General features: G+C 43.7%; 1 protein-coding gene across 11 annotated transcripts in view; it reads right to left on the reverse strand.

Annotated features, from left to right (window-relative positions):
• Window positions 1-18,111, reverse strand: part of CHRDL1 (chordin like 1) — a 121,913-nt gene extending 103,802 nt beyond the window's left edge. For 2 of the 11 annotated variants that reach the window (XM_045881636.3, XM_045881603.3), the window contains exons 1-2: window positions 17,726-18,111; window positions 13,976-14,127 (exon numbers count right to left, since the gene is read on the reverse strand). In XM_045881636.3, the coding sequence (XP_045737592.1) occupies window positions 13,976-14,127; window positions 17,726-17,877 (304 nt within the window). In that variant the 5' untranslated portion in view covers window positions 17,878-18,111. Of the gene's footprint in view, window positions 1-13,975; window positions 14,128-16,495; window positions 16,640-17,725 lie in introns of those variants that run through there. The other 9 variants (XM_045881613.3, XM_045881622.3, XM_045881628.3 and 6 more) reach the window with 7 other exon arrangements.
• Window positions 18,112-18,758: the final 647 nt, after the last annotated feature.

Consider the following 18,758-nt stretch of genomic DNA (forward strand, 5'->3'; position numbering starts at 1 on the left):
CAAAATATTTTCTATAAACTGAATCTGGTTCTGATGCTTGATTTGTGTCTTCAGACTGTGTTTTTTTGCCTTTCAGCCTGCCTTTTACTTTTTTGTTGAAAATTGGACATGATGCATTGGATAAAAGTCCATTGGATAAAAGAAACTAAGGTAAATATGCCTTTAGCACAAGGTTTTATGCTACCTTACCTAGGAATTTAGGCTACTTGTACTCATTGTTGTAGCTATGATGTCAGAACTAAAATTTGCTCTAATGTCCTTGTTTATTTCCTTCCTGTTTTTTTGGGCTTCCCTAGATACTCTTTCTTAAATAGTATCTGAGGTGTGCAGTTTTTTCAGCTGTAATCTCCTCTTATTACACAAGGGCCCTATCGATGTGGTGGTAAATTGTGGCAGGGGTTGGAGGGAGAAGCATTCTATAATCATATGATTAGTTCTCAGTCTTTTAGTGAGTCTTCACCTCTGAGCTGTGACCTTCAAACATGCTAATTATGTTTGCCCTCCTCCACCAGTATAGACAGGAAGGCTAGTGGAGATGGGTATTTCCTTTCTCCTCAGTTGGTTAGACTCCAATAAAATGCAAATCAGGTAAGTTCTGGTAAAATCATTTCCCTTGAGGGCGGCCTTAATTAAGGAGAACAAAGAGCTTTGGGCTTATTTCAGAATGGTTACTTTTTCCCCTCCTGTGCCGGGAGCAGGAAGGAATTTTTTCCCCAGTCTTCATCCTGAGAACCTCATGAGGCTCCTGGAGGTAAAACTCGCAAAACAAAAAAGATTTTTCTCTCAAGCCAATACATACTCCTTCTCCAGCAATATCCTTGCTCCTACCAGGACCCAGAAGTGGTGATTGTATTCACCAGGCTTTCCAGATTTCAGAGTAAAGAACATAGGGCAGGGGAGCCTGGGTGGCTCAGTCGTTAAGCATCTGCCTTTGGCTCAGGTCATGATCCCGTGGTCCTGGGATCGAGCCCCGCATCGGGCTCCCTGCTCTGCGGGAAGCCTGCTTCTCCCTCTCCCGCTCCCCCTGCGTGTGTTCCCTCTCTCGCTGTGTCTCTCTCTCTGTCAAATAAATAAATAAAATCTTTAAAAAAAAAAGAACATAGGGCAGTTTGCCCTGTGACCTCAATTTTCTAATTGATTTAAGAGTTGTTCCTTCAGCTTTTTCTGTGTGACAATGGGAGTGACAACTTCTAAGCTCTTTACATGTCAGACCAGAAACCCAGAAGCTCTTTCCAGTTTTTTTCTACACATTTTCTATGCATTGTATAAAGGTTTTATCACAAACATGTAACAGCATATAGTACATATATTTTTAAACTACATTCTAAAATTAACATATCATGAATATTTTTGTGCCATTAAATATGCCCTTATACTTCATGCTTAGTGGTGTGATTCTACACCAACACAGTGGAACCATAATTTATTAACGAATCCCCTATTTGGGGGGTATCAGGTTTTTTTCATTTCCTTTTTTTAAAACAAATTTTTAAAAATAAATATCCTAGTGTATAAAGTTTTATATGCAACATTGGCCATTTTCTTTATATAAGTTCTTTTAAGTAGATTGATTAGTCAAAGGTATTGAATGCATTCAAATTCTTGAACTGTACTGTCAAACAGCCTTCCTGAAAAGCTATACTAATTTACCTTTCCATCTGCAGTAGGTGAGAATGCCCAACACTGGATAATTTAATTGTGTAAAACCCTGCCAATTTGGACACTTGGGATGCTTCCATAATTTGGCTATTGTAAATAATTCTGAAATTAACATATGGGTGCATGTATCCTTTCGATTTAGTGTTTTTGTATGCTTTGGGTAAATACCCAGTAGTGTGATTACTGGACCGTAGGGTAGTTCTATTTTTATCTCTTTGAGGAACCTCCATATTGTTTTCCACAGTGGCTGCACCAGTTTGCATTCCCACCAACAACATGTGAGGGTTCCTTTCTCTCCATATCCTTGCCAACACTTGTTTCTTATGTTCTTGTTTTCTGCCATTCTGACAGGTATGAGGTGCCACTGTAGTTTTGGTTTGCATTTCTCTGTTGATGAATAATGTTGAGCATCGTTTCGTGTGTCTGTTGGCCATCTGGATGTCTTCTCTGGAGAAATGTCTGTTCATGTCTTCTGCCCACTTTTTAATTAGATTGTTTTTTGGGTGTTGAGTTATACCAGTCTTTATATATACTAAGCCTTTATCAGATATGTCATTTGCAAATGTCTTCCCCCATTCAGTAGGTTTTCTTTAGTTTTGCTGATTGTTTCCTTCACTGTACAGATTTTTATCTGGGTGTAGGTCCAAGAGTTTGTGATACACACACACACACACACACACAATGGGATATTATTCAGCCATAACAAAGAATGAAATTTTGCCATTTGCAACAACATGGATAGAGCTACAGAGTATAATGCTAAGCAAAACAAGTCAGTCAGAGAAAGACAAATACAATGTGATTTCACTCATATGTGAAATTTAAGAAACAAAACAAATGAGCAAAGGGAAAAAAAGAGAGAGAGAGTCAAACCAAGAAACAGATTCTTACTGTAGAGAAGAAACTGATGGTCACCAGAAGGGAGGTGTGTGGGGGGATGGGTGAAATGGGTGAAGGGGATTAAAGAGTACACTTATGAAGAGCACCGAGTAATGTACAGAATTGGTGAATCACTTATTACACTCCTGAAACTAATATAATACTATACGTTAACTATACTGGAATTATAATTTAAAATTTAATAAAAAATAAGATAAGATTGCCAATTTGGTAGTAGAAAACAGAACTAGTATTTTTCTTTATCAGGAAGGTTGAATATATATTCAATTTTAATAAGTATTTATATTTCCCCTCTTGTTATATTACTATTTTTGTTAACATTGTTATATATATATTTTTTTAAAGATTTTATTTATTTATTTGAGAGAGAGACACAGCGAGAGAGGGAACACAAGCAGGGGGAGTGGGAGAGGGAGAAGCAGGCCTCCCGCGGAGCAGGGAGCCCAACGCGGGGCTCGATCCCAGGACCCTGGGACATGACCCAAGCCGAAGGCAGACACCTAACGACTGAGCCACCCAGGCGCCCCTGTTAACATTGTTATATTAATCTACATTTCTGAGCTCAGAGTAGGTGTTCAAAATCATGTGTTAACTGAAAGAACTCAGAAAATCAACATTACTTTTTAAGCAGAACTTGTGTGCTTTTCAGCCAAGTCTTAGAAATAAAATTTTCTTGGTATAGACACAAATTAAGACTCCTGATCCACAATATTCTAGAATGGAGTAGGAAATATTTTAAATATTCTAACAATCCCAGCATCTTTGATGAGAAATGTACTGAATTTCCCAAAACAAACATCTAAATGAGGCACCTTTTGCTACTTTCCACATGTGAGTGAGAGGCGAGTGACCATTTCTCTACAGTAAATTTATAATATCACTCTCAAATACCTAGGTGATTTGCATTTTACATATATGACTTATCTAGACACTTCAGAAAGTATCTGGGTATATACTTAGAAGCAAATCCGCAAAGGGGGCTATTCAAGTGACATTATTAGACTAGCATAAATAATTTAAATAATTCTACTCATATAAGTCTGCAGCCACTAAGACATAAATGTGGCTAAGCTAGAAGGTTGTTGATTTAAATTCACATTGCAAAGTAAGATGGAAGTTTGTGTATTATGCATTTGATCCTGAATTACTGTACTTGCTTGAATTAGCTCCCTCGGAGATTGACATTAAATCTACCTACTCAAAATATGAAATTGGATGAGCGTTCACTATCAGCTACGCCGTCTGCATGGTCGGGTGATGTACCACTTACTAGATGAAAAAAAAATGTGATAAATCCAAGATTAAGACCCCTGAAAGACTAAGGAGCCACTAAAATAAGACAAGTTATCCAAAGTGTGGGTTTCAAGTGGCTTTACATATTTTTTAAAACTCGCATCCAAATTATTAACAGGTTTTAACTTGCAAGAAAGTCTGTTTCCAAAGAAACAGTATATACTTATGCCACAAGGAGAGTATCCTTTATATATTGCTATTAAGCAAGTTGCCATCTCATTTCTAAAATATCTTTAAGGTGGGTGATTTCACAGGCACTATCATTAAATGGATCTTTTCAATATATCTGAGCACCCCATATTCATGAAATCCATAGATCTACCCAAAATAACTCGTTTCACTCAATAGATTCCATTTGCCCCAAAGTCACTCTCTAAAGAGTGTTGTTAGACAACGTATGAAAATTAAACGATCTGAATTTTCCTGCTCTAAATGTGGCTCAAAGTCCAAGAGGTAACTGGTAAGCGTAAAAAGCAGCCAGGGAACCAGGCCCTACACAAGAGAGCCAGATGAGAATGGTCATAGTATTCTCAGTAATAACAAAAAGAGCAATTAGTATTTGTTGAGCACTTTCCTATAAGCCAGGCTCGGTTCTAAGGGTTTCACATACACGATTTCACTAAATGCCCACGACAGCCCCACAAGGTAGGTTCCACTATTAGTCCCATTTTCAGATAAGGAATTTGAGGCAGTGGGAGATTTGGTAACGTACCCAAGCTGACATGACTGGTCAGGGTATGGAGCTGGGATTCAAACCTAAGTAGTCTGACTTCAGACCCAAGGGCTGTAACCACTAGAGGATTCTAGCTTTTCCAGCTACATAATTGTAAGGTACAGGTCACCCACTTTGAGAAATTGGAAAATAAAAGGCTTCCACACATTCTTGCCTAACATCTTCTCAAGTTACCCTTCCACAAGACCGCTGAAGCAGCTTCGATTACCTTTTAAAGAATCAGGTGTTGTCCACAGTAAAGTCAAGTCATGACCAAGTAGACTGTATAAAATGGTACATCTGGCAGGCTTTATTATGCATTTTGTGGATCTATCACTGTGATAAAGGCGCAAAGTATAAAATAGTACCCACTCTTGCTTTGCTTTTTAGAGTCCACATACAAGTGAAATCACATGGTATTTGTCTTTCTCTGTCTGACTTATCTCACTTAGCATAATACCCTCTAGCTCCATCCATGTTGTTGCAAATGGCAAGATCTCATTCTTTTTGATGGATGAGTAATATTCCGCTGTGTGTGTGTGGCGTGCACGCGTGCATGTGTGTATCCCACATCTTCTTTATCCATTCATCTACACTTGGGTTGCTTCCATATCTTGGCTATTGTAAATAATGCTGCAATAAACTTAGGGGTGCATGTATCTTTTTGAGTTAGTGTTATTTTCTTTGGGTAGATACCCAGTAGTGGAATTACTGGATCATAGGGTAATTCTATTTTTAAATTTTTGAGGAGCCTCTATAATTTTTTCCACACTGGTTGTCGAATCAGTATGTTGTACACCAGAAACAAATAAAACATTGTATGTTAATTTTCCTTCAATAATTTTTTTAAAATGGGGATGCCTGGGTGGCTCAGTCGGTTAAGCATCTGCCTTCGGCTCAGGTCATGATCCCAGGGTCCTGGGATTGAGTCCCACATCAGGCTCCTTGCTCAGCGGGAAGCCTGCATCTCCCTCTGCTTGCCTCTTTCCCTCTCACTCTCTGTCTCTCTGACAAATAAATAAGTAAAATCTCTAAAAAAATAATTTTTAAAATGTGTTTACAAGGCAAAAAAAAATAGTACCTATGCTGTCAAAGGGTTTGAAATCTAGTTGGGAAGATAGATTAGCTGAGCCGGAAGTTCTCTCGAAACCTAATAATACTCACATGGCCTTTCTTCCATATTATGGTACCAGCGGCTGGCAAACTATGCTTCTTGATGAAAATCTTACTCAGACACTAACTTCTGATAGAAACGTGGTCTTAACTGCAAACATAATAGTGTTTCATCATCTCAGCAATATAGGATTTGATCAATTATGCCGCAGATAGAAATCCACAAACTCTTGGAAGGAGCAAACTTAGGAAATGGAGGCAGACACAGAGTGGAACTGTGATGCCACAGGAGTTACTAAACAAAGCTTCTGCAATTGCCGACTCTGACTTTTTTTTTCAAACACATAACGAAAGTAAACACTATAATCCTTAAGACATGTTTTACCACGAGTGTCTAGGATTGAGCGGTTGGCACAATTGCCGCGGATTTCTCGATGAGTACGCTGAACAATGATCAATTTTAAGAAGCTGTGGTAAAGTCAATTTCAGCACATGCTTAGAAGTCTGAACTTTTACAAAGTTTTTGGCATTAACCCAGGGGAGAATTTAATGAGTTGCACAGCATAATCGACCACACCTAAAGTCCCAGTATATCATCTTGGACAAGAAGCACATGTGAGCTGATTTTATTAAAACAACGACGACTCGCCAACTTCTAGAAGATACAGGCAAGGAAAAGTAAGCTTATCACTTGCCAGTAGCTGACAGATACCAGCTGGGGAATGCATGACTTACCACTAACTAATGGTATCTGCGAGCAGAACTTGGTCCCAAAGGAACTGCAACTAACATTTGAGATGGAGCTTCAACCTGCATTGCCATAGCTAATTTTCAAATGGTGTGGCTGGCCCTAATTAGAAGTGGCGATCCCTGCTACTTTAGGGGCCCCTGTTAACAGAAATAATGACGGTTAAAAGCAAACAGAGATGCGTCACTATGCCATCAATGTTTTGCCTGATTGTTACTGTCTAGTACCCAGGACTAGGTCAAAAGGTCAATAACTTCATCGCCAGTCTAAAAGCAAGAAAACATTCTTAGGAACTGTTTTTGATAAGAGCTATTACTGTAGACACATCATCATGCAAGTATTACAGTAATATTTACTTTATTATAACATATACAGTCAGTGAAAAGAGCGATGAATCTTTGCTGTTCATTATATAGTGGACAAATCAAGTACACAAGTTCCTTTTTAATTATTTTTAAAAGGCTATTATAGACTATAATAAGGCAGAACAAATGAAAGCATAAATACTTCTGTCGTTTATCAAACTTGAAGCGGAGCGGAGGAAGGGCAAGACAAGCTATCATAGTTACAGAAGAAAAAGGCTCCTATTTCTCTGGCAATTGGGTTCCTGGGATCGAAGTCCCTCTCGGATTTCCTCAGGGCTTCAAGACTTCATTTCCAGGTTATTCCTGTGTATCTGGAGTTGATTTACCTTATTCCTACTTAGATCATTTGCCTCCAATTAAATCAAATTCATATATATTGAGCAGCTTCTACCCATCATGACCCTCCCACTGTCTGCGCCTTGTGGCTTTGTCAATTTTCTACTAGCAGGTGGGCAAACTCAATGAGAAGAAAAGAGTCCATATTTCAAAGAGGTTTGACAATGAGCAAGGCCATACCATTAGCTCAGATAAGAACTGGAGATTTTCCATGAAATCTCAATTTATTGCGCTCTTCTAGCCCCCCCACTAGCATGGATAACTGGGAGTTGGCAGTATTCTCCTCAGTCCTTACCATGAGGCCACGTGGAGATCCTTTCACAGAAAGGCTGCTTGGCTGGTGAAACCTGACCTGAATATTTTTCTGGCTAAAATCATCTCTTACATGTCATCTGGCACAGGACTTTGGGTAAAAATCAAAGCTCTTGTTTGAACAAACAAGTTGTTCTTCGTATCAGCACCTTGGCGGCGCAAGTCTCTGCTAAAGGAGGTTTGCTTTCCATTTGGTCAAGAGTTCAAGATGTGCTCTTGAACTTTTTTTTACAGCAGGATCAACTTTGCATGCCCTGCAACAGATATCGAAAAAAATCCAGCTTTCGCTTCAAACAACATGGGATCTATCACCATGGCAGGGGCATTTTCGAGAATCAATTGTGAATTGACATAATAAACCAAATTGGTTATAAGGCAGGGCTTCATTTTTAAAATATTAAATATTAAAATAATGTATATGTATGATAACACGTATGTATAGCTGAGCATGGAAAAAAAGACTAGTGAGCATGAGCGGGGGGAGGGGCAGAGGGAGAGGGAGAAGCAGGCTCCCGGCTTAGCAGGGAGCCTGATGCGGGGCTCGATCCCAGGACCCTGGGATCATGACCTGAGCCGAAGGCAGATGCTTAGCCAATGGAGCCACCCAGGTGCCCCTGTTTTCATTATGTTTTTCTGGGTCCTCTGAATGTTTAACAATGAGCATCTATTTTATTTTTTTATTATTCTTTGGAGGTGACTTAGCTTTTTATTTTAGCATCTATTTTAAAATCAGAAAAAAAAGTCATGTTAATATAAAGCTTGCTTGGGTGTCTGATAACTGACAATCTAGTCTACGTCTAGATCATCTGAACTTAAAAGGATCTGGACCACACTGCCTTCACACTTACGGGAAGACTTTTATTGAGTCATAATCTACTACTTGCCCTCTTCCTTTACAGAGTCAATAAAGAAAGCCCATTCTTCTTTCATCTCTGAAACCAAGGTTACAGATGGTATCCTGTACTTCCCAAATGTGCCTTATTCAAACATCCCATGATCAATACTGCCTGAATGGGTGGGAGGTAGGAATAATCTCCGTAGATGAAACTGTAATTTTCTCTTGCCAGCCACCCCAAACTCCCTCTTTTTATCTTTTCGGAAGTGCAAGCCAAATTTAGAGTGTGAAAGCTATAGCGCGCCAAACCAGGTGTTAAGAACATCTACGCTTCCCACTTCCTTCAGAGGTGCTCTATTTTATTTCATCTTTAAAAATGTTAGCTTGCAGCTATTCTTTCATATGTAACCTGTATCTAATCCTTTTTAGAAGCAGGCAGGCTATAAATCTTAAAGGAATAAATGCTCTTTGCAATGACCTTGGGACAGTGATAAAAGTCCAGGTGTCCTCTGAGTACCCAAAGCCAGAGCCTTGTTTTCCCTCGTCCCACCCTCCTCAGTGCCTACTCTGGTGTCCTTTACTTTGCCATCCAGAAAGCAAGAATTTTCAGCTTATAAGTAGAGAATCCTTCGTTCAGAGAGCATGAATGACTCAACCAATACCACACAGCAAGCAACAGAACTGACCAGAAACCAGGTCTCCTGACTTAAAGCACAGTCCTCTTTCCATTAGACTCTGAGGACATTCCAATCCTACTGAGAAGTCAGGGAAATCTAAGAAGCATGAACATAGAGGCACGTATTTTTAACCTTCCTCACAAATTTCCTTTGGCTTAGCTTCTTCAGGTTCCTGAATAATGTTCGTGTTAATCCCTTTTAACTCCCCAATAGTATACCGCCTCTCTTAGGAATTCTGGTTACAAAGTTCTTTATTCATTCACTTGGATCACCCCTCATGTGGTAAGTGGCTGCCATGAGCAAAGGAATGGGCTTCTATTCAAGAGTATGAACTGGCTTTCCCCAGAGAATTGCTAGAAGCAAACTGGGGTCGTGAACAGAACACTGAATTTGAAGATCTGGGGTTTGGATCTAAGCTGACTCCAGAGCCTCCACACCCAACCCCACTGGCACCCCCCACATAAAAAATAAGAATGTACTTTGGGGAGGTGCCTGAGTGGCTCAGTGGGTTAAGTGTCTGCCTTCAGCTCAGGTCATGATCTCAGGGTCCTGGGATCGAGTCCTGCATTGGGCTCCCTGCTCAGCGGGAAGTCTGTTTCTCCCTCTGCCTCTGCCCCTCTCCCCACTCATAGGTGCTCTCTCTCTCAGAGAAATAAAATCTTAAAATAAAGAAAAATGTACTTTGCAAAGCATTAAGGTATCCAAAGTTAAGGTGTTCTCCCTTTTGTCAACTTCCACCTATAAGAGCCTCTAAGAGAAGAGATCTACTCTTTTGCTTGCTTCTTTCTACCGTCCAGCAATCACATCAAATGTCCAAGTGAGAATCTAGAAGAGGAAAACTCAAGCCTCTCTGGTTGGTTTTCACAATAGAGAAGCTCAGGGTAGCCTCCATAACAGGCTCATTTTCAGCCAGATATGAACGTTGGAAGCTTTTCTCCTGAAGAGAAAAAATGAGTGAGATTCTAGTCCCTTAGAAGATCCAGCTAACTCACCTTGTACAGGAGGCACGGACTCCATGAAATACATGGACAATCCCTCTCCCCAGAACTTCTGCCAGACCTGGCCCAGGCTGGTCCTTTGGAAATACATAACTGAATATTCCCCACATCTCACTCCTTCCACCTCACTTTCATGGATCGTTCATTACCCACGTTAGAACTGCCAAAAGAGGCAAACTCTTCAGTTCGCCTGTCCCATATTTGCATGAATTATCATGCGCTGAATGTTACGCTCCTTTGAACTTCAAAAGAGCTTCCCGGCCTCTTTGACTACAACTTTAACAACAGAGCATAATGGAGTTACAGAAAGACTCCTCCCCGCCCCCCCCCCCCCAACTATGGACTTCAAACCTTGCTGATTCTGGACAGTAACAGACTTTTCTATAAGCCACACAAGGCTCCATCATCCATTGCAATGAGCCATCAGGATTCCCTGGGTTCCAGAACCCGTCTTGTCCCCTGGGAGAGCAATGTAACTATGGCTAATTAGCTACTAGCGAGTGGCAGCATCCAGCCCTCCCTTTCCTTGTGAAAACAGCTTTTTGCAAATACGGCCTTTTCTCCAGAACTCTTCCGATTCTACACCAATTGAGTGAGCATCTTTGACCAAATGGCATGCCCCCTCCTTCCACCCTGACACCCAAGACAGGAGAGCAAACAGGCTACAGAGAGTCTGCATTGACATAGGAGCTTATACTGAAACCAACCCATGAAGGGTCAAAACCCTTGGCTTCCTTGTGTAAAATGGCATCAGGCAGCAAGGAGAGATGGGAGGGTTTATTACCTTTACACTTAACACGTTACCCGGAGTTTTCCCAGATTTTTATCCCTGTTTTAAAAGTCATACTTGCCAATTGTGGAAACTCCAGAATAAACAGAGGCACAGAGATGAGCAAAAAGAAGTCATGAGCCTACCACCCACAGATTAAAAAAAAAAATAGCTCCCCACTGCACACCACACACGACTATAAATTTCGGATGGAACAGAGAACTATGGGTAAAACCCGACATGATGGAAGCAGAAGAAAACATAATAGAGCGAGTGGTAAGGACCTCCTTAGGAAGAAGAAGAAATTCAGAAGGCATAAAGGAAATAAATAACAGATCTGATGACACCAACATTTAAAACCTCTCTATGGGCAAATCCAACTTAAAGTTTAAAGGAACTGGCAGATGGGGAAAATAATATTTTAAACACAAAAGGTTACTAACAAGGTTCGAAATAACAAAATGTTAATAAGTAAGTTTTTACCGACCACCAAGACAAGCAACCTAACTGCAAAATGGGCCAGTCACTGAAGAAATACAATTGGCTTGAAAACGAATGACAAAGATATGCCAGTAATAGGAAAATATCACAGCAAAACTGAAATATGATTTCCACTATTAAATGGGCCCCAAGATACAAAGATTAATTATATTTTTGGTGAAGGAGTTAGAGAAGGACACTCATACATAGACGGTGGAAGTAGAAATGAACACAACTCATTTTGAAGGATAATTTGACAGTGCTTACCAAGGTGAAAAGTGAACATCCACACTGACCAAACGATTCCTCACAAATACTTGCCTAAGTGTCCGAAGGCGTTCATCAATGCCTTAGTTGTAAGAGCAAAAACTGGAAGCAACCTCAATATATACAACTAGCGACTGGTTAACTAAACCATGGCACGCTTGTATGACCGGGAATCTACACAGACATGAGAAAGAATACGGTACCGCTATATGGCAAGGCTCTGACATGGAAGGATGTCCCAGACACATATCTGAATAAAAGTTACAGAAAAATACATATTATACCCCATCTTCGTAAAAGAAAAAAACCTTACAAACACGTACCTGTGTTTTTATGACACAGAGGGAAGGGTTTGGAAGAACACATAGCAAACTGTTAGTAATGGCTTCCCCTGGGAAGGGGGTTGGTAGCTGAGGGACACACATTCTTATAAAGCCCAGATACTTTCAGATTGTTTTGTATGATGACTATTATTAATTTTAAAATTTAAGAAGTTTGAAAAGGAGGTAAGCATTTCGCAGGGCTCTCAGATTTGTAATATGCAATGTTTTTAATGGTAGCATGATAGTGCATTACACAGATCATTTATGTAACCATTCCCCAGTGGACTGACATTTCCACTGCTTCTGACTTCTCACTGTTAGAGCTATAGTACAAATCTCCGTGCATGCATTGTGTGTGTGTGTGTGTGTGTGTGTGTGTGTCAAGGCAATGTACGGAGGGCATATGCTCTGAGATTTCCCCTTTAGTGGAGATAACTTAGCACATGTCCTCGAGACAGTTAGCTTGGGCGTGGCCACACAGGATGATCCTGAGCGGCTCATTCAGGGGATGACCATGCCCTTAGCCTCATCATCTGACTGTAAAGCTGAAACACGAGAAGAGAACTGGGGCCCTAAGCCATCTACTATGTAATCATTTTGACACCAACCGAGTATCAAAAGGGCTTGGGACAAATTCATAGGCAGCAGAACCCATTAGAAAGTGATAGTGTGGGGCCTGTAAATATTTTTGAGGTCCGATTTTTCTTTGGTTTGTCAAGTAAGCTCAAGGTTACATGGACAGTATTCCTCAAGTCTTCGTACGTATGGAAGACTTCCCAGAAGAGATGGTCTTCCAAGAGTTGCAAGCTTCCCCTATGACGCCATCAGTAACAGGTCATAAGAGAGCAAGGATCTTAGGCCCAGCTGGGTTGTAAGAGGAGCTGAAGATGAATGGACAACTTTTCTATCACAGCCACTTTAAGGAGAGCTTTCCGACAGGACAGAAACTGATGCAGAGTTTCCTAGCTGATCCCTGGGCCCTGCCAAACTTCCTCTCATGTCCCCATCACACTAGATAACACCACAGGTCACTCACGCTCAGAAGCCTAATCAAAAGCACCCCTTCTGCCGGGAAGAAGACAGGGAAGACTATGAAAAGCGTAGTGGGACAGAAATACACGTCATGGTGGAATGGATTTGGCACCGTTCTCCCTGTCAGCAAGCCTCATGCCGGCTCTAGTCAACTTGCACTGATAAAGGAGATAAATGTTTCAGGGATGGGCTTCACATGCTGCTGCAGCCCCTACCAGGAAGATTTTCACAGTTCCTTCTCATGAATAAGTTCAGTGGAGCAGAGAATGCCCCTCTTGGCCCAGCTCCATTTTGTGCTTCTTTCGATGCAGCCAAAGAGGGGAACCAAAGCAGTGGTTTTTCCTTCCAATTTAGAGCAAGCGTCCACCCCAGAGAAGGCTGCAAGTGGCCCCAAGAAGGTGAGGCTCGGACTCTCAGCAGAAAGCCCCTAACAAGAGCAGCAATGTCAACGGTTACGCATAAATCTCCCAAACGTGGCAGCCAGGAGGGTTAATTATACCCCCTTCCTGCCACTCGGCTTTCTCCAATGTGTTAGCCCATCACACGGATCGCTGACTTTCTAGAAATATTCCCTGGCTTTGCGGGGACGTTCTTTCAATAAACGGCATCCGATTTGCTCATGGTCCCTGGAATCTCAATTTCCTCAAAGGATTTTTCATCTGAATCCAGTTCATGTGAAGGTTTTTTCTTTCTTCGTTTTGCGGCATAAGGGAATAGGCAGAGCCTGCCTTACTTTTTCGTTTTCGTTTTCTTTTTTTCTTTTCTGTGTTATTCTTTTACATAAACTGAAAACCTTTGCTGAAGAGTCTGAAATTTGGGAAAAAATCCAGCTCATCTGTCAGATATTTCTAGAGTTACGTAAAATGGAATGAGATTTGTACAGCTTAGAACAGGAAAAGGAAAATAGGCTAATGTGTCATGTGTTCTAGGAGATGAAAACTATATGATAATCAGAAAAACAGCCCCAAATTTAGTTGGCCCGATTCAGAGCACTCATTCTTTTATCAACTCATGCATAAACCAGTAACATTCACTTTCTTCTCTTAGAATAATGGTATGGCCACATTTGGGCTAAATCACAATCCCTACAGATTATAACCACATTTTCAAAGAAATTACAATAAAGTATCTTGTTTGTTAAACTCAAGACACTTACGTTTTACTTGTTCTGTTTTGCTTCCTTCTAGGAAAAGAAAGAACAGCAACAAGGAGAAGATACATTTCATGCCTCCCATTTTCCACTTTTTTCTCATCTTCACCACTGCAAAAGGCCGCTCAAACCTTTCAGGGCCCAGTGTATTCAAGCTGCTGGGAAGAAAGCAGGAAAAAAGACTTAGGTCGTCTGAAACTGATGGGAGATCACCGATGCTTACGCTTTTAACTTGTCGGGGGGGAAAATACTAGAGGATTTACGTAAGCGTAAGCACTGTTTTCCTGTGTAAGAAAGAGCACTTGCCTCTCCTGTCTTGCAAAGATTAAGGGGGGAAATTCAAGCAGATGAACATGCATTCCTATCCAATGCTAAGGCTAAAATCCTTACAGGCAAGTCATAGGAAAATAAAAATAAATTTTGAAATCATCCTTTCTAACAGAATTAGAGTTGATTTCCCAAGAGATTTTCTTTGGGAGAAAAGGGAAATGGGTTTGCAAAACGGCTCCTCTGGCAACCAAGATAAAAATAATAGGCATGGGACCCAAACAATTTCTGAAATGCAAGTTAACTCATCTTAGCTTCAAGACTACTGCTATTTATTAATCCTTCAGGGATGAGGCGTAAATTGGTCAATGTTTCTCCTGTGTCTTCTATGAGATCTATAAAGATGTGCAGTTGGGTTACTTATGTTGGAAAAGATGGATATAATTAGCAAATGGATACAAGTAAACACCTTAATGGTTCAGACATATTGCTCTCATGTGAAGTCCACTGCAAAATGGAAACTTCTAGTGGGCCATTTTTAAGGGACATTAGGCCAATTTAAATAGATAATGTGTTCACACTGCACCACCATGCAGAAGACCATCAAAGCGACTATAATTCTTAAAAGTATGAGACTTGCATTTCTAGTCTGAGGGGTAGAAATCTTAAACCTTTTGAGCCTTAAAACACAGAAAGCTTGCTCAGGTCCAGCCACGGGTCATTTCCATAGATTTTAGAGTCCATAAAACCCTTCCAATGGATGATCTGAAAGTATGTAGATGTCCAAGAAACACCACATTTCAATCCGGGGTTAACCCCAATGGGAATTAAGCGCATTGATCTTTTCTGAGGGGCCAACCTAAATACTGAGTATAAAGAGCTGGCAGAAAAGCAAGATGATCATTTCGGAGAACTGAACTATCTTTGGGCAGCGATGGGGATGCCACAGCTCCTACTTGAAATGCTGTGAACTTATCCGGAGAAATTGAAAGCCACTGTTTGGTCCCCTCTGTGAGCTTGTGGTCCAGCTTCAGTCACTCAGCACGTCTCTGTCCTCTGAGAGCTACCAGGTCCCCCTTGAAGCAAATCATTTCCATGAATGGTTTAACACAGCTGCCCACCCCAGCGAGGTTCTTTCTGAGTCTACTTTAACAAGCTTATCCCCCAAGCCTTCGAATGAGAAAGATTTTCTAACCACTGAAATCCAATTTATCACAATCACATATGGATCTCAGGGGGTCTTTCTGAAACCACAGTTTTCGGGTCTCCCCATGCAAGAACCAACAGGGTTGTTTTTCTTGTACAATGGTTGGGCGATTCGGTGAACAGTAGCATTGCTTCATAACTCAAGCTGGCAAGAAAACGGCTCTCAGAATTTTTTTTTGCTTTTCTTGGGTCCCAACTAATGCTATGAGCAAATAGAAAAGTTGGTGACGAGAGAGCAATTAATCTCTTTTGGCGTTCCTGTCATCTGTGTGGCCTCCCAGGCTGTGATGGAGAACATCAGAAAATGAATCGCTTTATAAATATTCACTTTTGATTTACAAGATCTGAAGTCCTGTCTTTGTATTCGGTGCAGAAATATAAACTGAGAAGAATTCCCTCCCCAGGACTCTTCCCGGTTCACTGTCGCCTGATCCCTTTAACTTTTTCTTGTGGGGGAGGGAGGGGTTTCAAGACATTTGTTGGGACTGCACCAATGAACCTAAGCGAGCATTGCTCAGCAAACATGCCGACTCTTATACTTGCAAAGAGCCAAACTGTCCTTAATTTTTCAAATTATACTTTGACCCAGTTAACTGGAGTTATTTCTGCATTAACTCTCTGCTTCACTCGGGCTGTTGTGCCATTGAACTTGCACTGACTCTCCTACAGGTTACTTAGAAATGTAGCCACAGATCTGTTTGGGGGGGAGCCAGGCTCCCCCCCCCCCCAAGAAAGCAAGTAAGAACACAAAATCCTGCAACTAACCCTGGGGAGGGGGGCGGTTTACAAGAGAACAAGAAGGGTCGCCTGGGTGGCTCAGTCATTAAGCGTCTGCCTTCGGCTCAGGTCATGATCCCAGGGTCCTGGGATCGAGCCCCGCAGGCATCGGGCTCCCTGCTCCGCGGGAAGCCTGTTTCTCCCTCTCCCGCTCCCCCTGCTTGTGTTCCCTCTCTCGCTGTGTCTCTCTCTCTCTCTCTGTCAAAAAAATAAATAAAATCTTAAAAAAAAAAAAAAAAAAAAAAACAAGAGAACAAGAAACATGTCAGAACCTACAGAAGTGTATCCATTCAGGTGCCTCCATGAAACAAGCATTCACAGTTCATTTGCATCAAGCAAAGGGACCGAAGGCTCCTTGCCCGGCCGGAACCACAAGGCAATCTGGGCCATCAAGTGTCAGAAGTCCAGACCTTCTCAGAAGAGGTCTCCTGGGTAGAAGAGAACCAGAGAGACTTTCCCAAAGGCAGGCTAAGGGATGAGCACGTCAGCCAGTTCTTCACGGCCCACAGTGTCTCTTTAATCCTCCGGAGAGGCTTGACTGACCTTGTAAACTCACATTCACTGTCTTCTGTGGGACAGCACCCCCCCGGGGGGAGGGTAGTGCTTCTCTTTGGGACAAACAACAAGAAGACACTGGAGTCTCAGTGACCGCGTCCATCCGCTGAGATCCTCTCCCCACTCCACCACCCAACAAGAAAAGCTCAGTTCACAGGTGGGAGGCAGTTCTAGCCCAGGGTGTCTCTTGGCCGAGGCAATGCCTTCACTGCTGCTTATGACTGAGAAACAATGCCTTGCATTTGGCTTGCAAAACACCTTGCTAGCCATCATTTCATTCTATTCCCCACAACAACTCCACCTTCAAAATGGGCCCCCTGCAGCCCGGAGAACTCAACCCAGCCCATTCTCATAGAGTTAGTGGCAGGGCCGGCGGGGAGGGTCTGGAAGGCAGGCTTTCCAGGCCCTAAGCTCTGGCAGTGCTCCGTTGCTTCCTGAGCCTAGCGTCTCAGGCTCTGACCCCAGTGGTCTGGGCCGGAAAATGAGACAGATGTCCAGGGGCTAGAGGAGCCTCTCGCCCCCGTCCACCCTGTTTCATTAACTTTAGCCCATATTAATCTCCCGCTGGTCCAGGGCACTTCAGCAGGCGAGAAAAAAAGGCTCTGGGGACACAGGCAGTAACGAAGGGGACTGCAGAAGCCGTTAGGTGGCTGGCCAAGTGGCCTTCCCCAGGCGCCAGAGCCTGGAGATAAGCAGGCCAAGCGGGGAGTGGCAAGTGGTGAGTTCGAATCCAAGGTCCCTAACCTGCCCGGGGTCCTGCGCCTGGGAGCCCACCTCCAGCCCGGGCCGCTGGCGGCTGGACCCGAGAGCAAGTTGGGGTGGCAGGTCAGGGGAGTTCGGGGCGCCCCGGGGGACCGTGCAGGGGCGGCTCGGACCAACAGAAGACACCCCACCTGTGCAAAGGCTGGAAAGGAAGGCAGAGGGAGCGGGCATCGGGCACTGCTCACTGACCTGGCCACTGGCCTGCTCCGTCTTCCACGCGTGCACGCGCTCCGAGCTCCCCGGGGCGCTCCTCCGAGGTCTGGGGCTCGCAGGTTGTGGCGAGAGCTAGAGTGCGCGCGAAGGGGGAGGGGGGACTCCAAAGTGGGTGGGAGGAAAAACATCACCGCCCTCACACCACGAGGGAGCAGCGGCTCGCTCGGCTCCCGGGGGCAGAGCCAAGGCGCGGGCGCGGCGGCCCGGGGCCACCTGCCCGCCCGCCGCCCGCTCCCCACTTGGCCCGAGAGGCCCGCCGCCCGGCGCAGGCGGGAAGTCCGCGGGCGCGCAGCCGCCGCAAGCCCGCAGCCGGGTCTCCGCCCCGGCACAGCGCCCTTACTCCTGCGCCGCGGGCCCGAAAGTTAAGAAATCGGGAGAAAGTGTGAGGCTCAGCCGGCGACTTTCCCATCACGCAGCGCCCCCACTGCACCCCCCCTCCTCTGGCTAAGCCAGCGTTGGGGTCTTAAAGGGACCGCACCTCTCCTCCGGCCCCTCCTCCCCCTCTGCGCTGGAATGCACCTAGGAGCTCCCCACCCCTCGCGCGGGCCCTGGAGACCCCGGCTACCCTCCGACCTCGCTGTCTGGCAGCCCGCAACCCCTGTCCTCCGGCACAGGGCCCCTCTGGGTGCACCTGGTCCGGCCCTGCGCCAGTGCGCGGGACGCTGGAGGAACTGGCCTCGCAAATTACGCCCCAGCAAGCTGCTTATCATTTCGGGGCGTTTCCCAATCCACACCGCGGCTGGAAAAGTGGCCAAGTGTCGGTGTCCTTAAAGGCAGGGTGGAGACGGGTGTCTGTGTGGAGGGAGAGGGGACGATTTAGAAATCTGCTTTCTCCCACAAAGAGGGCCCCCGCGCCTCATGCAAAGGGCCTTTACTAACTGTTCGGGGTCTTGAAGAAAATTTGGAGTGGCCCGCCACAGCCACCACTGTTCTAGCAGTCCCTGGGATTCTGAGTTGGGCCAAGAACCCAGCCTTGAAATCACAATAGCCCTGCGGATGGCTTGGTGAG

The sequence above is a fragment of the Mirounga angustirostris genome, unplaced genomic scaffold (assembly GCF_029215605.1).
Source record: "Mirounga angustirostris isolate CCGP_5_RB_7025 unplaced genomic scaffold, mMirAng1.0.hap1 SCAF_11, whole genome shotgun sequence".
In the NCBI taxonomy this organism is placed as follows: domain Eukaryota; kingdom Metazoa; phylum Chordata; class Mammalia; order Carnivora; family Phocidae; genus Mirounga; species Mirounga angustirostris.